Here is a 23,490-nt window from a genome sequence, read left to right as displayed (position 1 = left end):
ATTCATGGTGAAGGCAGCCTGGTGAATGGATAATAGAAGGAAATGAAAGTTAATAGTCTTGAGTCACAGTTAATCTTTTTTCTGTCACCTATTAGCTCCAATTCACTATTCTTCTATGGACCACATTCTTCTCATCAGAAAATGTTAGATAATGTCATCATTTCAACAAATTTTCATTCTAATAGCAGCATAAATGTATTTCATACCTTGTCAGTTTAATCGTACTGTCCACTTTAAAACTATCTTCAACTGCTACCTTTTTAGTATATTTAAGAAATCGCTTCTCAAGAGGTATATTGTAATTAAGTCCTAGAATATTTATTTCAAGTTGAAAAATATAATAAAAATAAACTCAAGTGTAATTTTAAAATTAATTTCTTGGTGACAGGATATGAACTCTATCAAATGAGAACAGATACACGCTAAATCTCTATACAGAGAATTAGAATAAAGGGGCACCAGTTCTCCACTAACATTTTCTTTTTAACTTTTCTTCAGTTTTTCTATTACCTTTTAAAAATATAAAATGATTCCAGGAGATAAGAAAGAGAACATACAAAGAAAACAGATTTGTTTGAAAATTAACTGGAATTGAAGTGTTGTTTCAATTACTTTATTTCTTGTGTCATATATATGTAAACACAAGAGAAATACACCTATTCAAAACTAAATATTATTAAATGAACTTTATATAAATATTAGAAAATAAGCATATTCCTACTAGTATAAGGAAGATATGGAAGTACATGTGTAATACCCATCTTATATATATCTGGAATATAGCTATAAAGTTCATTATTTTAGAAATCTGGCAAATCTGTAAATTTCTGATGGTTGTAATTACAATTTAGTACACAGAGGCAAGCCTATTTTAAATTGACAATTATTCAAAATAATCTTATGCACTAAGAAATTATGACTCAGCATTCATTTAATCTCACCTGCTTTCCAGGACAAATGTCATGAACTGTTCATATTTATTTTATACAGATCAGTAAACCAGGGGACTGAAAGTTTAGTAATATATTTTCATTCCTATGTAAAAAAGTTGAAGGGAATAAATAGTAAATAAATAAGACACATGAGGATAACATCAGTATACTGCTGTGAGTTTACTAAAAATACTTTGCGAAGTAACTTTTTGGTTTCATGACATCAAAATAGGACAAAAAGTATTTGTGTCATACCATTTATTTCTGGTAAAAAGGTATTAGGAAACATTAACCAATTTAGAGGAGCCTGAATAAACAAATTCTCACCAAAGAGACAGAAGAAACTTAATTGCCTCAGTTTTGTAGTTTACCTTTATTTGTTTGAAAACTTGACTAATGCTAAGCCAGGAAGTTAAACAATTGTACATTTTGGGGAGGAAGTCAAGTTTAAACTTAGATAAGAATAGATTGAAGTAGTTTATGCTTGGTAGCGGGAAAACAGAATTTTTTTAATGAAATAGAGGACTGCAGTTTCCTGTCAATGATAAGGTTTATTTCAACGTGTCAATAAGGGAGGTATATTTATAACCTCATTTTTTCAGATAGGAAAACACAGTAAGGGATGTTAAGTAACTTGACTGAGGTTATACACAAAGGATCCCTAGTAAGATTAACACTGGACACATCAGGGCTATCACTTATGATGGGGAAGGCTATGTAACTGCACTGTGAATAGCTCTACTTGAGGCTGTGCCCTGGAGGAATTCTGAAAATAGCACCCAGAGAGAACACAGTAAACAAATGATGCTCTGCAGCAGCAGGAGGCAATTGGAGGGGTCCAGGAATATGACTGAAGTGACTTAGCAGCAGCAGCAGCAGCAGAAATAATGATCCTCTATCTGACGTTATACTACTAATTGTATTTTGGCTTATATTCTTCCTTTAGCTGTCTGGTCTGTTTGACAAATCAAGTTTGATTTCCCCAATTTCCTGTATCACTGAGGTAGTGCTGAAGATACATCATTAAGTGCTGGTTAATCTAATGTATTGGTCATCAAGGTATTGACTAGATGAATAACTGATGGATATATATATGTTATATTGATATTTTAATGTCTCCTATTATAGGATACTGGGTGTGATGCACATGCCTGCTATTTGGATCTAGATTTAAATTCATTTTTAGAGATGGGATTGAGGGAAAAGCAAAAGCAAGCAAAACGCATATAGACAGTAATTCCAACTAGCTAAGGCTTAAGTTGTATACATTTTATAAGGAATTTCAAAACATGTAACTAAAGATACCAAATTCAAATACTATTTAGTGCTTTCACAGGATAACATTTTCTTTATTTTTGCAAAGAAATGAAATTTTAAAAGTTTTTCTTAACCTATATCTTGGAAATTGACAAGTGTTTTTAAAGTAACTGGAAAAATGAATTTCATGGACCTGAATGAAATACATAAAGGTTAAGATTCTTTTGAAATACAAATGGGGTTGGGCTTTCATTGTCATCTATGATGGAATAATTGAAACTGGATTAACTGTCCCACCATAAACAAGTATATACTGGACCAAAAGCAAAAAAATAAAATGACGAGTTTCAGGAACTGGATAACAGGCAACATAAGTCTATGTTATTTGAGAGAAGAGGAACTTCAAGGTGAGGCCGTGTTTACTGTGGTTACTCACATGAAGATAATCGGCTGTCCAAGATGTAGGGAGCTTGAACCTAAGCAAAGTACAGTAGCTTCACTGAGGCGAAAAAACAGAAATAAGAATGCTGGGGTATTGAAGTAGCTAGAATTTTTGGGACAGGTCTCCCTAAACATCTTTGGCTGAGGCCTGGGCTGAATAGATTCAGAGCGAGAACATGAGAGGCTGGGAATAGAGAGAAGAGACTGCATGGCTGAGAGCAGAAGACATGGGACAGCTGAAGAGTGAATAACTAGTATAATGTTGTCAACACTTTGCTTTCATCTCGTTAATATGCAGGCCAGCTGAGTGGAAGGCCATAACTTCAGAGTAAGGAGACCCTGTCTATCTCCACCATGGTGTGTGTGTACTCAGTCATGCCTGGCTCTTTGCGACCCCATGGACTGCAGCCTGCCAGGCTCCTCTGTCTATGGGATTCCCCAGGAAACAAGACTGGAATGGGTTGCCGTTTCTTATTCCAGGGATCTTCCTGACCCAGGAGATTGAACTTGCGGATCTCGCATCTCCTGCACTGGCAGGTGTATTCTTTACTACTGCACCACATTGGAAGCACTATCTCCACTCTAATAGACAAAAAACAAGTAACTGTAACATCCTCAGTGAAAATAAACATTAGTTTAAGTTCTGTCAACTTAAAGGGTCTATAAATATTTTGGACCTTTCATGGATTCACTCAAAATATAAAACCAAGTCTACACATGCTTCAGACAAATTGAAGTATATACACATCCCTTAATTGAACTGTTCGGTAAAATTAAACACAAACAACCATCATTCAGTGGAAGCATATATTCTTCAGAGAAGGCTAAAATAATATAGAATTTCTGTTGTATCATCCACAAAGTCTAGTACAAATGTAAAAATTTCTAGACATGCAGAAAAATAGGAAAACAGTACATGAACCCATCAACTAGATATTGAATGAACAACTTAAAGCAGCTATTTTAAATATGTTCAGGAACTTAAAGAATAATATCTAAATAGAAAACAGGAAGGAACTCAGCAAAATAATGAAACTACTGAAAAAATTAAATCTGAAAACTAAAATAAGTGAAATAAAAAATTCATTGGTTACCTTCAATCACAGATTGGAGATAATAGAAAAAGTCATTGAGCTTGTAGAGAAAAATTAAAAATGTATCTAATTTGGAAATGTGCAGAAAAGGCAACAGAAGCTTAGTAACCTGTGGGACAAAATTTATAATCTAGTGCATGTATAATCGGAGTTCTAGAAGGAGATGAGAGTAAGAATGGGGCATAAATAATATTTGATGGAATACTGATACAAATTTTCTCAAATGTGATATTAAAAATTACTGAGAAAAAGCTTAGCAAACATCAGACAAAAACAAAATAAGACAAAATCCCTAGACAAAGAAATCATTCTTGGAAATACCATGGATAAACAATTGAAACCAAAGATAAAGAGGAAATTTTGAAATCAACCAGAGGAAAAAATTTTTTACATTGTATAGAAAAGACGATCATACAAATACAAGTTCACTTTACATCAGAACTGAAGAGACAAGAAGATAATGGAACATATCTTTAAACTGATGAAAGAAAAAGAAAAAAATATTAAACCAGAAATCTATCTTTAAAAAAAATCATTCAATTGAAGGAAAATAAAGGTATCTTCAGATTTAAAAAAAAAAATGCTGAGAGGATCTGTAACTATTCAAACTGCCAATGAGAAATTCTAAAGGATGTTTTTTAGCACAAAGGAAAACAATTCCAGATGACAATTAGAATCCATAGGAAGGATCAAGAATACTGGAAATGGTATATGCCCGTGGAAATTTCCAGGCAAGAATCCTGGAGTTGATTGCCATTTCATTCTCCAAATCTCCCCAACCAAGTGATGGAATAAAGGTCTTCTAAACTGCAGGTAGATTCTTTACCATCTAAGCCACCAGGGAAACCCCACTAAAGACACAAGTAAACATAAAAGACTCTGCTTTTTATTTTATGAATTTACATTAATATAACTTGTAAAAAACAAATACAATTTTAAGAGATATTTTATATTATACATTGCATAAACATAGGGAAATATAAAAATGAGGAGAGTACATGAAACTTTATTGTTAATTTCTTACAGTTGTGAAGTAGTTAGTGAAATGGAAAATAGGAAGCATGAATTGTTCAGAAAGTGGGAAATGTCAGCAAAGTAGGTCAGTATTAACTTTAAGTAGATAGTTATAAGTGAAACAATTTTAGTGTTAAAACAAACACTGGGGAAAAAATTAAAGACAAACAGCTGCTGCTGCTGCTGCTAAGTCGCTTCAGTCATGTCCGACTCTGTGCGACCCCATAGACGGAAGCCCACCAGGCTCCTCCGTCCCTGGGATTCTCTAGGCAGGAACACTGGAGTGGATTGCCATTTCCTTCCCCAGTGCAGGAAAGTGAAAAGTGAAAGTGAAGTCGCTCAGTCGTGCCCGACTCGTAGTGACCCCATGGACCGCAGCCCATCAGCCTTCTCCGTCCATGGGATTTTCCAGGCAAGAGTATTGGAGTGGGTTGCCATTACCTTCTCCATAAAGACAAACTAAACATCCATAAAAAAAAAAAAAAATACAATAGCATAAACATTAAAGAAGAAAGAGTTGCAAAGGAGCAATAAGAAGGATGGATTAAAAATAGCAAGATGGTAGATTTAAACAAAACACATTGATAATTATACTAAATGCCAATTGGGTTAATCATGCTAAATCTAAGCAAGGTTTCTTTCTCTCTTTTTTTTTTTTAAATTAGGTGAGCTAGAGTAAAAGGATGGAACAAAATATATTGTGCAAACATAGCATGAGAAACTTGATGTATCTATCTTAATATTAGGCAAAGACAATTTCAGGACAGAGACATTTCAAAATGATAAAAGTCAGCTAATCAGGAATACATAATCCTAAATGTGCACAGAATTAATAATACAAATTTAAAATAGTAAAAGGAAAATTAGTAGAATTAAGTGGAGAAATAAACAGAATCACAATTATAGTGAAAGATGTTAATACCCTTCTCACAGTATTTAAAATAAGTAGACGAAAATATTAGAACACCTGAGAAACCATGGACTAATTAATTTACAGAACATATCATACCAAAAGAACATGCATTCTTTTCAAGAGCACATAAAGTAATCACCCATATGAATCATATTCTGGGTCATAAAATAATTCTCAATATATTTCAAACCGGAAAATCTTGAGTAGAGTCTCTAACTAGAACTGAATTAAATTAAAAAGCCACAACAAACTATCTAGAAATTATCCAAATAGCTAAAAGTTAAATAAAAGACTACTAAACAACCCATTGGGAAAATAAAATATCACAAAGAAAATTTCAAAATTATTTTGAACTTAGTCCTAATAAGAAATATAATGTATACTAAACATTCTTTAAGGAGAAAAATTCATTAAAACATTTTATGAACCATGTACTTGAAAATTCACTTTCCTGAATGATAATTACAATTCTTATTTCTACCTTTTACTTTCTTTATGTGTGATTTTGCGGTTATATGGGAGTAAAAATCTGCTGTTTCCCAATCTAGGCATTACTGACATTTGGAATGAATAATTTGTTGCTGGGGGACTATCCTGAGCATTGTAAGAAGTTTGGCAGCATCCCTGGCCTCTATATAGCTAGTAGCCCACCCCAGTTCCAGAAGTGATACTCAAAAATAATTCCAGATATTGCTAAATGTCCTTGGTACTGGGAGTGGAGGCAAACCAAGGGGGAGCATCTCCCTGGGAAGAGAACATCAAACGTCATGTTTGTGGGCAAATGAATGTGAGTGAATTTCCAAACCTGACACTTAAACCGAATTTGTTATCATGGAGTTTATTTAATCATTCTAAGCTTCTGTATTTATTACATAGGTATACTTTGAAAAAATATAGTGCACACCAGGAGATTAACATTATGTTTGCCATCAAGTCAAATCTCAACACATATGACATATTATTATCTCTGTCTAACTGTGCAAGCATGGACTATAAAGAAACTCACTGGTTAAAATGGTATCTTGCTGAGTGGTATCTATAGCTGAAGTACATTAAAAAGTTTACTTTAATCTTTATGGTTTTAATCTTGTTCATATGAATTTACTATTATAATCAAAATTTGTCAACATTCATTTATTTCCTATTAAAATATGCTAATCATATAAGTAAATTAGGATTATACAATCTTTTATTCTATTAAGTATCAAATATTCTCTTCTTTGACCTGTTGCACTCATTTTCCATAGATATGACCATTATTTCACCTGGTTCTCAGTGTTCTCCATTGTGAAATAAGAAAATATGTATTTCTTGATGATTTTAACATGTAAGATATAAAGTCTTTTAAAAATTATAGGCATCAATAATTTGAAGAAATGTTGATGTTTCCCTTAAATTCCCTTAATAGTCCCCTTAAAATATTTATAATTTCTAGAATTGTCAGACAGAATTAAAAACATACTCAAGTGATTTAATGTGGATTAAAGCCTTGAGGGAGAGAACAGAATGAAATATACATAATTCTAAAGCAGCTCTAGAAATAAGATGTTCCTTGTTAAGCAGAAATTTAGGCTGATGTTGAGAAGGTGTAACATATTGTACAGCTACAGATAATAGCTTACATATCTTAAAAAAAAAATTAACTTGTTCTTATTGAATCTAAATATTTGTTAAGTGGAACATACACCAATGTCAGTACTTCAATAAGTATACAATAAAACCATAACTTCTCTTTCAAGAAGTTGGTTCTTAGTCTAGTTTAGGAGGCTCAGAATACAATGAAAGATAACATTTAGATACATGACTGTCAATGGTTTCTCTCAGAGTGTAAAACAGGTCTGAAGCAATTACAACTTTTAGAATTAAAGATACTCTGTATGAAACATGTAATTGGTCAAAACTTAACACAATAGTAGGACTTGTATCATTACAAAGGAGAGAGGTAAATTTTCTAAACAGGGCACACAGCAAGAACAGGCTCTAAGGTGTAGTTAAACTTGAAATCTTTGATATTCATGAGATATCTCCTCTACCAAGGAAACAGGTACTGAAGAGAACGGGTTGTAGCAAGGTTACAGAAGCATCTTAATGCCAGATGGAAGAGTTTTAGCCTTATATACAGTGAATAAGTGTCAAAACATTTTGAGAGGAATTATAAAATACACGTACTTTGTAGAAAAATACCAATAATAACATGAAGCATCAACATAATTAATTCTAAATGGAGGATGGAAAAGAAAACCAGAAAGAAAATCACTCCCCAAATTCTTTTTGATTATAAAGATAGGATGACAGATTGGATTAATGCATCAATCAATTTGTGAGTTTCTGTAAGCGTTTTTCAAAAAAGAGGTGCCCCAATTTTTATTTCTTTGGTTAAACTCACTGATACAAACTGTTTCAGTGTATAAAATTCAATTTGAGGTTACACACTATTACAGAATCCTTATTTTTTATACACATGAAGTATTTAAAAATAGAAAATATATTGATATTAAAAGAGCATTTTTCTCTGACTATTAAAGAGATAATATCACAATATTTGTAACATATGAGGGAAAATATGTTCTTTTGTAGCATCTCTTATTATGTAATGTCACCCTTGTGACTATTCAAGTATAAAACAGCTTAGCCAAACAAGATGAGCCTTGCAACTCTTGTTCAACAAAGGTTACCTAAAACCTCTGAACAAACATATTAAGGAATAAAAAAAATTGATAAAATGTCAAATTCTGTATTTTGAATAATGTGAGGGCCAACCCTAACACCATCCTGCCCTTTGATTTTCCTGTGATGGTGTGTCTGTCTTTGTGCATCAGGTAACAGTGTGCCACTGCTTAAGAGCACAAGCAAAAGAGAGATATTCCTGCTCCTTCTTAAACATGTGAACGCTGTGAACCTTTACGCTGAAAAATACTTGACAAGGTGGATATCTTGTTCGCAAGGTGGACATCTAGTTCCATACAAACTTTGGCGAATGTTGTTAAAGTACTTTATGCTGCTATGGAAATGAAATCAGAAAATATTTTTCATAAAAGTTCTTTGATTATTTCTTTTAAGCACTCTGATGCAAGGAACTGAAATGTACTACATAATGAAAAACAAAACCAGCTTAAAGTGTGAAGAGAATAAATAATCAAAATGTTTCTGTACCTTGAATGAAGTCTACACAGGGGACCATGCAAAGCTAAGCAAAACAAAACAAACAAGAACAATTACAAAAATTGGCACTTACCCATATTTTGCAAAATTTGCCCAGCGTTTCATAATGGATCTACTAAAACTTTCCTCAGCTTTTGTGTAATTAACTCTTCTTTCCAGTGGTAAACCAAAGACAAATTCGATCTCATAACCATGCATCACTCCCATCCATTCTGGCCAAGGGAGTTTGGAGGATCGGTGCTCAAAATAGTAGAAAAATGCATTGTTTCCCATATCTGAGAACTTTTTGGTGAACTCCAAAGCAGGACATATGATATTATAATCGCCAACAACATCATCCAAGGCCTCTCGGTAGTTTTCAGCTCTCTGATCATCTAACCAGTCCATGTAGTGGAAAAGGATCGATTCCTTTCCAAACTCACTCACTCCTGGAAAAAATATTTTTAAACCTTCTTGAAATTCCTTTCTAGTTATAATACTGTTGTTATCTTTGCTGAAACCAGGAGCACCATATACTAAAAATGCTGTCCCTTCGTCTTTATTAACACCCACCAAGATCTGGGTTTTTTTGAACTGTCCAAGTTGGAGTAGTGTGTCTGGCATGTCAGTGAGAAAATCGCCATCCACAGTGGGACCAAAATTTACTGATAAGAGCGTACCATAGGGGACAACAAACACTTCATGAAGAAGAATCTCCTGGGGCTCTTTATTTCGAAGACATTTGATTATCTCAGTGTCATTTTCTCTAGAGCAACCAATAAATTTAGCTAAAGTCAATGTTCTGTTCCTAGCTTCATAAAGAGATGTCACTGCCCAAGGAGCATTAGAAGATCCACTTTGCAGAATAGCTCTGGTAAACAACGGGTGGCTTTTAGGAGAAAGTAAATGAAGGCTAACTGAAGCTGCTCCTGCACTTTCTCCAAAGAGAGTTACACTTTTAGGATTTCCACCAAAGGCTGCTATGTTTTTTTGGACCCACTGAAGAGCCAACTGTTGATCAAATAGACCCACATTCCCTGGTGCCTCAGGATTTCCTGGTAAAGCTAAGAATCCAAGGGCACCTACTCTGTAGTTCATTGAAACCACAATAACTCTTTCAACCCGTGCCAGAAACTTGCCATCATAAACATGCAAAGATGATGTTCCAGTCTGAAAACTACCACCATAGATCCATATCATTACAGTAGCATTTTTTGGTTTAGGTGTTGGAATCCACACATTCAGATATAAACAGTCTTCACTGAGGTCAGTGTTTGGGTTCCACATCTCTGATCCAAGGAAGCCTGGAAAACTTTGATCTGTGTTCTGATAACAAGAATTTGCATATTTTGTAGCATTCCAAATATCAGGCCATTTGGTCAAGGATTGTGGCTTTTTGAATCGTAGTCTACCAAGAGGTGGCTGTGCATACGGGATTCCAAGAAAGGCTGTTACTGTGCCACCAAGTACTGGCAAGCGCATCCCCCTGACTTTTCCATTCTTGGTGGTAATTATGATGTCTTCTTCAGTGTGTGACTTCTCAAAGAGTACCCAGAGCAGAAGGAACCGTAAGACAAATCTGAGGTATATGACTGTACTCCGGCTCTGCATATTGGTTTCTGCAAGAAAGGTAAGCAGGAAGTTTCAACAGCTCCATGCATCTAATGTTATATTTTATTGATGATAATTAACTAAAATTTAGCAGCTCTTATTAATCCTGTAAATTATGAAAACTAATTAATCTCTTACTGCTACAAACAAAAGAAAATGGTTGGACATATTTCAGTTTTCAATTTAGGAAAGAAATGAGTGAAATGGAAAAGGAAAAAGAAATGATTTCAATTTGAAGAGATTCATTTACAAACCTCTGTAAGAAAGAGAGATTTAGTATTTTAAGGAGAAAATTTGTCCAAGGCATGTGTGTGTGTGTGTGTGTGTGTGTGTGTGTGTGTGTGTGTGTATGTGTACGACTTTACCAGGCATTAAATGGCAGTCTATTTATGACAGATACAGTAGATTAAATTTCTACCTTGGTTAGAGAAAGAAATACAAACTCACATATTCTCTGGAATATATACAGTTCTAATCATGGCTGACTGGCTCTTGACAGAGCTGTGAAGTAGGTTAAGAAACTCTAAGGATCTTCAGACTTCTATTACTGTCTTTTTCTGTTTCCACAGTCCCATCTGGGGTCCTTTTTGCCTTGGTGGTTTTTTCCTCTGTACAACTATAAGCATAGTGTAAGGTCAGAAGAGAATTTGGACAAGCAATTCATAAAATGTTAAGTGAAAAAAAATATACAATAGCTGCCATTAATCCTACAAATTGTGAAAACAAACAAATCTGCTACCACCATAAAGGTCTACCAGAAAAATTAGATAGAGAAGATTGTATGTATACCAGTCCTTTGGAACCGAATAACCATGAAGGATTTTTCTACCTAAATTATATTGCCAATGAAGAGACTGACTGATAATGTAATGTGTGAATGAAGAAATCAATTTAGAAGAAATTTTACACTTAGAGATGACTCAGTAAATGTCTTAATCTGTTAATTTATTAAAGCATATGCAACTAGGAAGGTTAAATGTGTTAGCATGGTCAGATTTGCTTATATTTTGGTAGTAGACAGTGACATCAGAGGATTAAAATTGAGGAATTACTGGAAAAAGCAGGGGAAGCAACAGTAATCTTTAATACCTACCAAATCATCACTACTTGACATTTCATGAAATAATATTTATTTAATAATATGAAAAGAACATTTGGGCAAATCAAAGTTTTATTAAAAATTCATAATGCACAGTTGAGTTTCTTTTCAATAAAAAATTTAAATCACATTCTGAAACTCTAAGTGACAAAGGATAGAAAAATGTAATGCAGATATTATCTGAAAGAATTAATATCTTTATACAACTGAGAAAAAAAAGAAAATCTGATTAAAATTGGCAAATACAAACACTGATTCTCATCCATAAAACAATAGCAAAGTTCTATACATGTACAAAATGTTTTCTTCATTATGTTTTGAGAGTGTAATAATAAATTCAAACTATGTGTCCAAGAAACTAATCCTGTGAGCACTGAGAATTTGTATTAGATTTTTTTTTTTCTTAAATTTTAGAATGTCTTAGAAGGCAGTGATTTAGGCACTACCTATTAAGATAACTGTCTTAGATCTATGATCCTCATAGTTAATGAGCCTCATTCACCACTGCTCACAGGACAGTTAGTAACCAACAAGTATTTTTTGATCCCCCAAAATATATGAATAAACTAATTCATTGTATACACTATTTTGTTCAGTGTACAGTACTTATAGATGTATATCCATTTCTACTACTATCTCTGTCTCTGTCTATGATTATGGCTATGTCTATATTTATATATATTTATCTCTAATTCTACTTATATCTGCATGTTTATGCATATATATATATACATACATATTTATACATAATGATTGCTATAATAGTAAGGCTTTAAGAAATCAAGCCATAAGATTTTTTATGCTCTCAATTTTGAAATAAATGACTCTGTGTTATTACCAATAAAATATACTATCAAAGTATATAATATTTTAACACTGTATATATACTATTATGAAATTTAGATATTATAGTCAAATTAAATATATTTTTAAAATAAAAATAATAAATATAATGTCATGCTATATACTCTTGGCTGGAAAATCCCATGGACAGAGGAGCTTGGTAGGCTATGGTCCATGGGGTCGATAAGAGTCGGACACAACTGAGTGACTTCACTTTCACTTTTCACTTTCATGCATTGGAGAAGGAAATGGCAACCCACTCCAGTGTTCTTGCCTGGAGAATCCTAGGGATGGGGGAGCCTGGTGGGCTCCATCTATGGGGTCACACAGAGTCAGATATGACTGAAGCGACTTAGCAGCAGCAGCAGCAACAACATGGTAATATAAAGATGCCTGTAAACTTGACACTTGAGGCTTCCCTGATGGCTCAGTGGTAAAGAATTTGCCTGCCAATTCAGGAGCCCTGGTTTGATCCCTGGGTCAAGAATATCTCCCATAGAAGGAAATGGCAACCTACTCCAATATTCTCACCTGTGAAATCCCATGGACAGAGGAACTTGGGAGGCTTCAGTCTATTGGGTCACAAAGAGTTGGACACAACTTAATGACTAAATATCAACAGCAGTAGCAAATTTGACTCTAATAAAATTTTATATTTCAGAGAGTTAGGAGTTTTAGAGATACTGCTAACACATACTACAATTTTATTTTTCCCCCTTCTGATAAATCCTAAGACATTTCGTCTAAATTGGAGGTAGGCATTTGGCCTAGCTCAATCAATCTCTACTGAGTCTAATAAAGATTGTATTCTTTTTGTTTGGTTTATATAAACCATATAACAGATCCAGATAATTTTTGGTTTCTGACAGTTTTCAAACTTTCATTCTATTGTTTATTAATTTTATTCCATAGTGAATATAAAATTACTACCAACATATTTTGTTTTTGTATGTAATTAATAAATATAATAATTTTCATTGCATGTATTATGAAAGGCTGCTATAACATCTAAAAGGTTGCAATAACATTCCATGTCACTTAATTGATTTATATAAGAACTTGTATGCTTTTATTTATATTTTGTGCTAAGTAGAACTTAATGTTATATAATATGATTTACATGAATAATAATCTTTCTTTTTCAACAGTGATATCTATGAGTCATCACCTTGGTATTAGTAATATAAGTACTTACACCTTGTAATTGTAAATAATGTAATTAGTAACATTCAATCATATAAGTCTGTGTTTGTAGCAAGAATGGCAATATAATTCTAATTAACCTTGGTGTTAACCTGTTGGAGTACATTTTAAACACTATATTATTAAATCTAGGTTTTAACATGAACATATGTTTCTATTTGCATACTTATTATTAGTGTAGGCTAATATGTTTATATTTATTTACATGCATGCTAAGTCACTTCAGTCATGTCCAACTCTTTGTGACCCTATGAATTGTAGCCTGCCAGGCTTCTCAGTCCATGGGGTTCTCCAGGCAAGAATACTAGAGTGGGTTGCCACGCCATCCTCCAGGGGATCTTCCCAACCCAGGGATTGAACTCTGGGTCTCCTGCATTGCAGGAGGATTCTTTACTGCTGAGCCACTGAAGTCCTTTATTTAAGTAAGAATAATTTTTTTTTCATAACGTAGTATTCTCTAGTCTAAATGCTGCACTGTAGTTTTACCATTAAGGGATGTTTATGTGTTTAATATACATTATCACAAGATTAAGCAATCAAAAAGTAGACAAAAGAGATTAAAAAATGTTATTGCTCTGTATCTCTAAGTGTTTGTTAATAATTAAAGTATTCAATAAAATTTCATTTATTTCATCCTATAAATTCTGTTGCAAATTGACTACTGGTACATTAAACAATTTAAATTCTGAGAACACATAGCATGTTTATCACAAAGAATGGGGTAAATTTTCATACCAAGGACACCTGAGTAAATGAATTTAGAAATACTCAGTTTAGATCAACTAATTTATTGTAATAATATTTAATACTTGATTAAAGGCAGAAGTTTTGTTTGGAATTGCAAAAGAAAATTGATGGGAGTGGGGAAGGAGACAAACCTGGAAAATAATGAATACTATAATGTTCCAAGTTTATCAAATGCTCCAGGATATCAAAATCTACTGGCAATTTTGGGAAATTATTCTCAATTAAAAAAAAAAAAAACTTTCAAAATTAAAAGTGTAAAAATTTATTTTCTTCTTTTTGTATTTTTAATTCAATTTTGAAAGTAGTATCAAAATTCCTTGACTAGTTTTAAAAGTATGCAATGGTATAAGGTATGAGTATAATAAAATTATTGGTATAAAAAGCAGTTTATTTGCTATATATTTGTCATAATTGGATATCAAATTTTCTAAATAATTGGGCAGTCAAGGACTTATTAAAGGATGGTCAAGCAAAACCTGTTAATAGTTTTCACTGAATGTAGTTTTCTTGTCATTTTAAAAAAGTTTTAGTAGAATATATACTTCTATATAAAAATAAAGACTGTTAAAATGGTAAGAAAAGAGCCATCTAGATAATATGGTCTAGAACAAGGGCCACTAAAATGTAGATAGTCCAATTAAAACAACTGAGCCTTTATATCAAACCTAAAAAGCTTGTTTTGTTGTAGGCTAAGTGAAGCGGGAAATTGAGGAAGTCTGTTTATAAACTACACCATTGTCTTCCAGGGATCCTTCAGATATCCAATAGACACTAAAAGGATGTATAGATAGAAGACACTATATTAGGTATGAAACACAGATCTATAACTTTCCTCAATGAGGAAAAAATTTTACAAACTTTTTATTGTGTGAATAATTTGAACATTTAACATTAGATATCTTGAGTCTTCTTGCAAAGTTCAATCTGTTCTTAGGTTGACATCTATTCAGTTATAATTCTTCATTTGGAACAGTTAAATTTTGATAAGAATGAGCAGATTTGGGCAAGAAAGCATTAAAATGAAGACAACATATAATTTAAGCATGCATTATTCATTGTTACCAAGAAATAAATCAAAGCGGAAATTAAGTCTGTAAATAAGATATCATTTGCTTATATTTTAAAAGCTGAAATATAGAGTAGATCCCTATATTTTCTTTTTTTAGCTTTCTTTTTTTTTTTTTAATCTGAAAATATGCTAACACATTTACAGGAGATTTGGAAATTACAGAACAATGTTATGTATAGTTCCACTATATATTACAAATTTTTGTTTCAAATAAATATATTTAGATTTTCAGTTGGAGTTCCACCAAATATTTTCTTATAATTAAAAAACTAAGGACAATAATGTGTCTAGAAGAACAAAACAGAACTTTGAAAATTCAATTAGAAATATAATTTGCATCCAAAAGACCACTCTATTTCAAACACACAGAGAATTCTAAAGGTTTTCATTTAAAGTAAAAATCATTCTTTAAAACCTCATGCTTACCCTTAATAACTACAGAAGTGACATATAATTATATTTATCATAGCTATGAGATAGCTCATATTATGGAAGGCATTATACAGACTAATAACAGTAACTCCTGAGTTTATTATCATGCAATATATTCATAAAGAGTTGGAAGGGACAAGTTTTTTTTTTAATTACAAATAGAAATCATAAATAGTGAAATAATTTTGTTCACATTTCAGTTCACTTTTAATCATTCATATGGTTTTATAAAAACACAATGCTTAATCCTCTGGTGAAATAGGAATTGATATCAAAATAAAGGTAGATTTAAAAAATTGTAGGATGAGCAGAAAATGTGCATTTGCTATTATTTCTATAATAATAAAAATAACGAATGTAAAAGACTTTTCTATAAATACACATATTACAAAAGAGAAGAAACAGGGCAAACTAGACAAAAGTTTGTAAATCAAATCAAGAAATAGATCTTTCCTTTTATACAAAACAAACTTAGACCTTTCCTTTGCAAATTGATTTTGTTAAAGTTTCAAATAGCAAAATGTTAAGTACTCTGTAAAACCAGACAATAAGAGAACTATTCATTTCAGAAAAACAGAAAGAAAAATAGAGAAAAGAAAAGAAAAATAGAGTAAGATTGGTCAAGAAACACTTCTGTTACTCTTTTAAGGCGACATTCACCAAACAGAGCATTTAAATGTAAAACACAGCATAAAATGTTTTCCCTTAGAGGGTGCATTAGGAACATACATTACAGTGATACTATTAACTGCTACGGTCCTTTATACAAAGTTGAACAAATTCATTATTTCCGTAAGCAGTTAAATGAACTCAGTCTGTGTTCCCTGAATAATCAGAAGATTTGATGTATGTGGCTGCTGCCTTCATCTGTCCCATTTCCAATGACTGCCTCCCACAGAGCACCAAAGGGGCACAAACAAACACGTGAAGGGATCGCATTCCTCCTACAGAATAAGCTTCAGGGTAACTTCCATCTCTACAGGAAGACGTAAATTCAGAGCAACTTACCCGACTCACTGCAACAAAGATGATAAAGTTTGCAAGGAGTGGAAATCATATAATACTTCAGGGAAATGCAGTATGCAGCTGCTTCTCCAGCCTGTAAATTGGACTGCACTGACATTACAATCAACAGTTACTGACAAAGCTCGCGAGAGTTGGCAGCGGCAACTTGATCTAGAAGCGGCCGATCTTTACTTTCTGACATCTGTTCAGAGGCTAATTGTATGAATGCTGTAGTGATTCATTTACAAAAGTATTACCGGAGTCGTGTTTTACGATTGCAGGCACTCATCTAGAGTGAAGAAAAAGAAAGCTACAGAGCAGATGCTGAAATTGAACAGAAACTACACAGGGTTTTTTTTTTTTTTTAATCGTTTGTTTTCATTTTCTTTTTAAACACTACCAGATCTTTTAAGGTTTTATTCTCCTTTATGGAATCTACATTTTTCTCATGCTGATTTTGATTTAAGTATATATATGTTGCTTTAAAGAAATGTTGTTGAAATTGTTGTACCTTCAATCTGTGTCAAGAACGTAGCTATGTTATTATTGTTGTTTAGTCCCTCAGTTGGGTCCTACTCACTTTTGCCACCCCATGGACTGTAGGCTGCCAGGCCCCTCTGTCTATGGGATACTCCAAGGCAAGAGTTCTGGGGTTGGTTGCCATTTCCTTCTTCACATATAAGTTATAAAGGAGTGTAAAAAATTAAATAGGAAACTAATTATTCTATAGATAAAACTATGAAAATCAAAAGACTAGCTTTATCAGTGAATGAATGTGATATTGTTGTAGCCACACATTCCGGGAAACAAACTCACTCAGAAGGACAATGCAGATAGTGGAGTGCAGTTTATTACATCGGCGGGCCCAAAGCAGAGTTTCCTCTTAGCCAAGGACCCTGACCAGTTTTTCTGAAAACTTTATATACCCTAAGTGTACGTGCCCATACCCACCTCCTCAAATTCCCTGAAACTAGTCTGAACAAAGGAAAAGAAAGATACAATCAAAGTTAACCCATGATTCATATTCCTTAAGCCTAGGTAAGTTAACAGTGGACAATTATCAACAGGCCTGTGATCATACCCCAATAAGCATAATAAAATTTATGATTCTATTCAGTTACACAGATAATTAGATTGTTCTTTTAGGCAACGAGAGTCTAGCTACGAGCCCTGGGGTTCCATCCAGGGGGCCTGGTTTTTCAGTTGGTATGTCGTTTCCATAGATACTGGGCATAGAGCTCAAAGTCCACAGTCCGGCCCAAGATGGACTCCTGCTTTCAAGATGGAGCCTGGTCTGTCTGTTTCCTCCTTCAATATGTATGTCCTTCCAGCCCCTACACCCCAACATCCATGTAAATCATACAGATCTCAGCTTTAATAATTTCCTAATTGGGGACCCTGCAGGCACCCAAGTGTTATAAGAAGCCACAAATTTTCTGCTTGAAACAGGGAAAATGAAATACAATGAACATTCATCACTATACTTTATAGAAAAACACACGTGTCAGCTGAAACTGTGTGAATTCTCAAGGATGTATATGCATCTTTCAACCTTATCTTCCCTGACTTGGCTTTTCGGGCAAATGAAAAAATATATTAAAAAAAATTTTTTTATGAACCATTTAATGCCTGACTTCTCAATGCAGTTATATTCTTTATCTCCCACAAAAGATCACTTTCACTTTTAAATATCTCGCCCTGGGGCTTGTCATGGACTAACCAGTAGGCATGTAATTGTGGATAAGCCTATTTTTTGTTTTTAAAACATAATGTTTAAGATTTCAAATATGCAAATGTAAGAACTGCCATCTGTTATTAATATTGTCTTGTATCAGTCATTATAATTGACAGCTTTCATAACTTGTTTTATTTTATTTCAACAAATATACAAGTTAAATATTACTAATTGCATTTCAGATGAGGACACTAAGGCTTTTAAATATCAGAAACTTGGCTATATATATATTTTACCACTAGTAGGAATTGGCATCAGAATTTTAACCTAGATTTTTCTGATGTCATTCCATGTCAACTGTTTCCAATACTAACCAATTTGGCCTTTTTAAATAATCTTTTCTGGTAAATTTGCTCCTTAGCAGGTATTTTTTAGACAATGAATTTCACAGTCACAATAAATACAATGATTTATATTGTATTTAGAATATAGTTTATGTAATGACAATCTAGTAACACCAAAGTTACAGAGTAAATCGTTTATCTAAAGGAATAAAGATTTTTTTCAAAAACAGTACACTGACAACGCAGAGAATAGTGCGGTGATGGCATTTTGTTTAAAATATAGTCATTCTAGTAATCCCTGTGGAACAGAGTTCATTAGTTTAATATATGTGCCTTTTTTTTTTCATTGAAATGCCAAATTTCTTCTCTCCAACACAGCTGCACTGCATTGTTCAGGGTTAGCATGTGGTTGATCTTATTTTCCTGCAATTATTGAGTGATATTTTTGATGTTAGCAAATAAAGGAGAACATTCTGCATGTAATATTAACACATCACAATGAAAATATATCAGATATTACTGTATTTCATTTTCATCTTTAAACAGGAAAGTAAACAAAAAAATCTTTTATCCTTATATCTTTAACACATGTTTAAACTGGCTGACTAGCAATGTCAACTGATAACAAAATCTGGCAATTTTTTCTCTTTTTATTTCATTTACCCTCAGCGTTCCTCAGACATGCCATCCTATTTAATGCATTTCTTTTTCCTGTCTTATTGGAGGTTTTATTCATTTGTGGCTCAACATATAGCAGCTACTTTACTTCTGTGATGCCAATATTTTTTCACACTTATACAGCAAGAGGACTTGGTCACACAAAATGAATTTTGTTTCAAGGTTATTTGGCAAGGGTTGTTCTATTACCTGACAGAACCCTTGAGGGTTCATGATCATACTATTAAATGTTGAGACTGCCTCCTAAGTAATGCTGCTCAAATACCACAAGAGTGTTGAAATGGTGCTAATACCACTCAGGGTTTGCAACCATGTACGCTGAAGGTCTGGCAAGGCAAACATTATAGTCTTAACATTTTCAGTTAGTCTATCACACAGACTTTTTACTTTTAAGATTTTATTGTTACTTAATTACCACTGATCTGCTTGTTTTCTACATAGCAGCTCTGAAGGAGATTTGACATAGTGCGGGAAATAGTAATACCACATTATACCATCATTAGATACACTCATGCTATGAAAATGCCCTAATCTTTTATTAATAGTTTCTTTTTTAAAAGAACAATGCCTTCTCTAAAAAAATATGGGTTACGAAAAAATACCCAACGTTTTATGTATCACAGAGATGGAAAAGGTCATTTGATGTATTCCATTCTACTTTTTTCCATACTGTCCATGGGGTGATGTCCATGTGTGGAGTCTTTTCTTCCAACAATACAAGAAAAGACTCTACACATGGACATTACCAGATGGTCAACACCAAAATCAGATTGATTATATTCTTTGCAGCCAAAGATGGAAAAGCTCTATACAGTCAATAGAAACAAGACCAGGACCTGACTGTGGCTGAGATCATGAACGCCTTATTACCAAATTCAGACTGAAATTGAAGAAAGTAGGGAAAACCACTAGACCATTCAGGTATGACCTAAATCAAATCCCTTATGATTATACAGTGGAAGTGAGAAATAGATTCAAGGGACTAGATCTGATAGACAGAGTTCCTGATGAACTATGGAATGAGGTTCATGACATTGTACGGGAGACAGGGATCAAGACCATCCCCATGGAAAAGAAATGAAAAAAGCAAAATGGCTGTCTGAGGAGGCCTTACAAATAGCTATGAAAAGAAGAGAAGCAAAAAGCAAAGGAGAAAAGAAAAGACAGAAGCATCTGAATGCAGAGTTCCAAAGAATAGCAAGAAGAGATAAGAAAGCCTTCTTCAGCTATCAGTGCAAAGAAATAGAGGAAAACAACAGAAAGAGAAAGACTAGCGATCTCTTCAAGAAAATTACAGATACCAAGAGAACATTTCATGCAAAGACAGCCACAATAAAGGACAGAAATGATATGGACCAAACAGAAACAGAAGATATTAAGAAGAGGTGGCAAGAATACATGGAAGAACTGTACAAAAAAATCTTCATGACCAAGATAATCATGATGGTGTGATCACTAACCTAGAGCCAGACATCCTGGATTGTGAAGTCAAGTGGGCCTTAGGAAGCATCACTACAAAAAAAGCTGGTGGAGGTGATGGAATTCCAGTTGAGCTATTTCAAATCCTGAAAGCTGATGCTGTGAAAGTACTGCACGGAATATGCCAGCAAATTTGGAAAATTCAGCAGTGGCCACAGGACTGGAAAAGTCCGTTTTCATTCCAATCCCAAAGAAAGGCAATGCCAAAAAATGTTCAAACTACCACACAATTGCACTCATCTCACATGCTAGTAAAGTAATGCTCGAAATTCTCCAAGCCAGGCTTCAGCAATAAGTGAAACATGAACTTCCAGATGTTCTAGCTGGTTTTAGAAAAGGCAGAGGAACCAGAGATCAAATTGCCAAAATCTGCTTGATCATTGAAAAAGTAAGAGAGTTCTAGAAAAAAAACATCTATTTCTGCTTTCTTGATTATGCCAAAGCCTTTGACTGTGTGGATCACAATAAACTGTGGAAAATTCCTCAAGAGATGAGAATACCAGACCACCTAACCTGCCTCTTGAGAAACCTATATGCAGGTCAGGAAGCAACAGTTAGAACGGGACAGGGAACAACAGACTGGTTCCAAATAGGAAAAGGAGTACGTCAAGGCTGTATATTGTCACCCTGCTTATTTAACTTATATTCAGAGTACATCATGAGAAATACTGGGCTGGAAGAAGCACAAGCTGGTATCAGAATTGCTGGGAGAAGTCTCAATAATGTCAGTTATGCAGATGACACCACTCTTATGGCAGAAAGTGAAGAGGAACTAAAAGCCTCTTGATGAAAGTGAAAGAGGAGAGTGAAAAAGTTGGCTTAAAGCTCAACATTCAGAAAATGAAGATTATGGCATCTGGTCCCATCACTTCTTGGGAAATAGATGGGGAAACAATGGAAACAATGTCAGACTTTATTTTTGGGGGCTCCAAAATCACTGCAGACGGCTGCCATGAAATTAAAAGAAGCTTACTCCCTGGAAGAAAAGTTATGACCAACCTAGATAGCATATTGAAAAGCAAAGACATTACTTTGCCAACAAAGGTCTGTCTAGTCAAGGCTATGGTTTTTCCAGTGGTCATGTATGGATGTGAGAGCTGGACTGTGAAGAAAGCTGAGCACCGAAGAATTGATGCTTTTGAACTGTGGTGTTGGAGAAGACTCTTGAGAATCCCTTGGACTGCAAGGAGATCCAACCAGTCCATTCTGAAAGAGATCAGCCCTGGGATTTCTTTGGAAGGAATGATGCTAAAGCTGAAACTCCAGTACTTTGGCCACCTCATGTGACGAGTTGACTCATTGGAAAAGACTCTGATGCTGGGAGGGATTGGGGGCAGGAGGAGAAGGGGACGACAGAGGATGAGATGGCTGGATGGCATCACTGACTTGATGGACATGAGTTTGAGTGAACTCCGGGGGTTGGTGACAGACAGGGAGGCCTGGCGTGCTGTGATTCATGGGATCGCAAAGAGTCGGACACAACTGATCGACTGAACTGAACTGAAGTGTTTCTACTTTAAAAAAAAAAACTATGTACATAGTTATAATCAGACATATATAAAACAATACTCAATTAAGTTATTAAAATTTTCCTTATTTTAAAAATTTATTTCATGTTATTAATTTTTATTACAATGTTTTAATGACTTAGTGATACATTATCAATGATTGTACTACAATTTCTTGCACCATTTGTTTCTTTTATGATGATAAAATAATTTGCAAGCACTACTACTTGCAGACATTGTTCTAAGGACTTTGAATATATTAAGTCATCCAAAACTCAAAACCACCTTTTAAGTAAGTACTATTATTATCCCTATTTTTTGGTTAAAGAAATTTAGTCAGAAAGTGTTTTAGTAACTTACCAAACATCATACAGGTAATGAAAGTATTATCTAATTTTTTAAATGTAAACACTCACAGTTGGCATTTTTGCAACTTTTGTTCATTTTCTTAATCTATTTTCCCAGAAGCAGAATAAGTGAGCATAATTAGTACAATGTAGTTAGAATTTGTTTGTTTTTTTGTTTCATTTTGTTTTTGGAATTTTCTGAGGTCCTCAATAGACTGTTGACTAAGAATAGCCTTTCAACAATTCTGGCAAAAGGAGAAATATTCTTGATAGGAATAAATCTGAACAAGTCTCTGAAGTTAGGAGACTAGATATTCATCTCTGGATGTGGCAAAGTGAGGTATTTAAAGGTAAATTTCTTGACAGATTTTAAAAGTTTCCCGTCCTACAAACAAATAATTTTTTGAGTTTGGTAACACCTAATATTGGAAGTGCCTGCAGGCAATTCCTGTTTTATCCTGCATGATAAAGCAAAGATCTCTTGGAATTAAGGGCGCGTGAATAATGGGAAGTCTGAACTAGCTCTATGCTATTTAGACCAGGATACAGGTAGTTTGTGTAAAATGTTATGGAAAGAGGCTTATAAGCTCCCAACAATTTGATTACAGTCTAGAAGGCTAGACTCTTAGAAGATAATTAAGATCAATAATAAGCCACA

At 33.8% G+C, this 23,490-nt stretch overlaps 1 protein-coding gene across 1 annotated transcript in view; it reads right to left on the bottom strand.

Annotated features, from left to right (window-relative positions):
• Window positions 1-16,919, bottom strand: part of BCHE (butyrylcholinesterase) — a 78,645-nt gene extending 61,726 nt beyond the window's left edge. Inside the window, exons 1-2 of the mRNA XM_052649603.1 lie at window positions 16,805-16,919; window positions 8,887-10,411 (exon numbers count right to left, since the gene is read on the bottom strand). Of these exons, the coding sequence (XP_052505563.1) occupies window positions 8,887-10,411; window positions 16,805-16,919 (1,640 nt within the window). The remainder of the gene's footprint in view (window positions 1-8,886; window positions 10,412-16,804) is intronic.
• Between the last annotated feature and the right edge of the window lie 6,571 nt (window positions 16,920-23,490).

This window comes from Budorcas taxicolor, chromosome 1 (assembly GCF_023091745.1).
Source record: "Budorcas taxicolor isolate Tak-1 chromosome 1, Takin1.1, whole genome shotgun sequence".
NCBI lineage: Eukaryota > Metazoa > Chordata > Mammalia > Artiodactyla > Bovidae > Budorcas > Budorcas taxicolor.
Note: the sequence above shows the minus strand (reverse complement) of the source record. Positions and strands in the feature narration are given on the sequence as shown.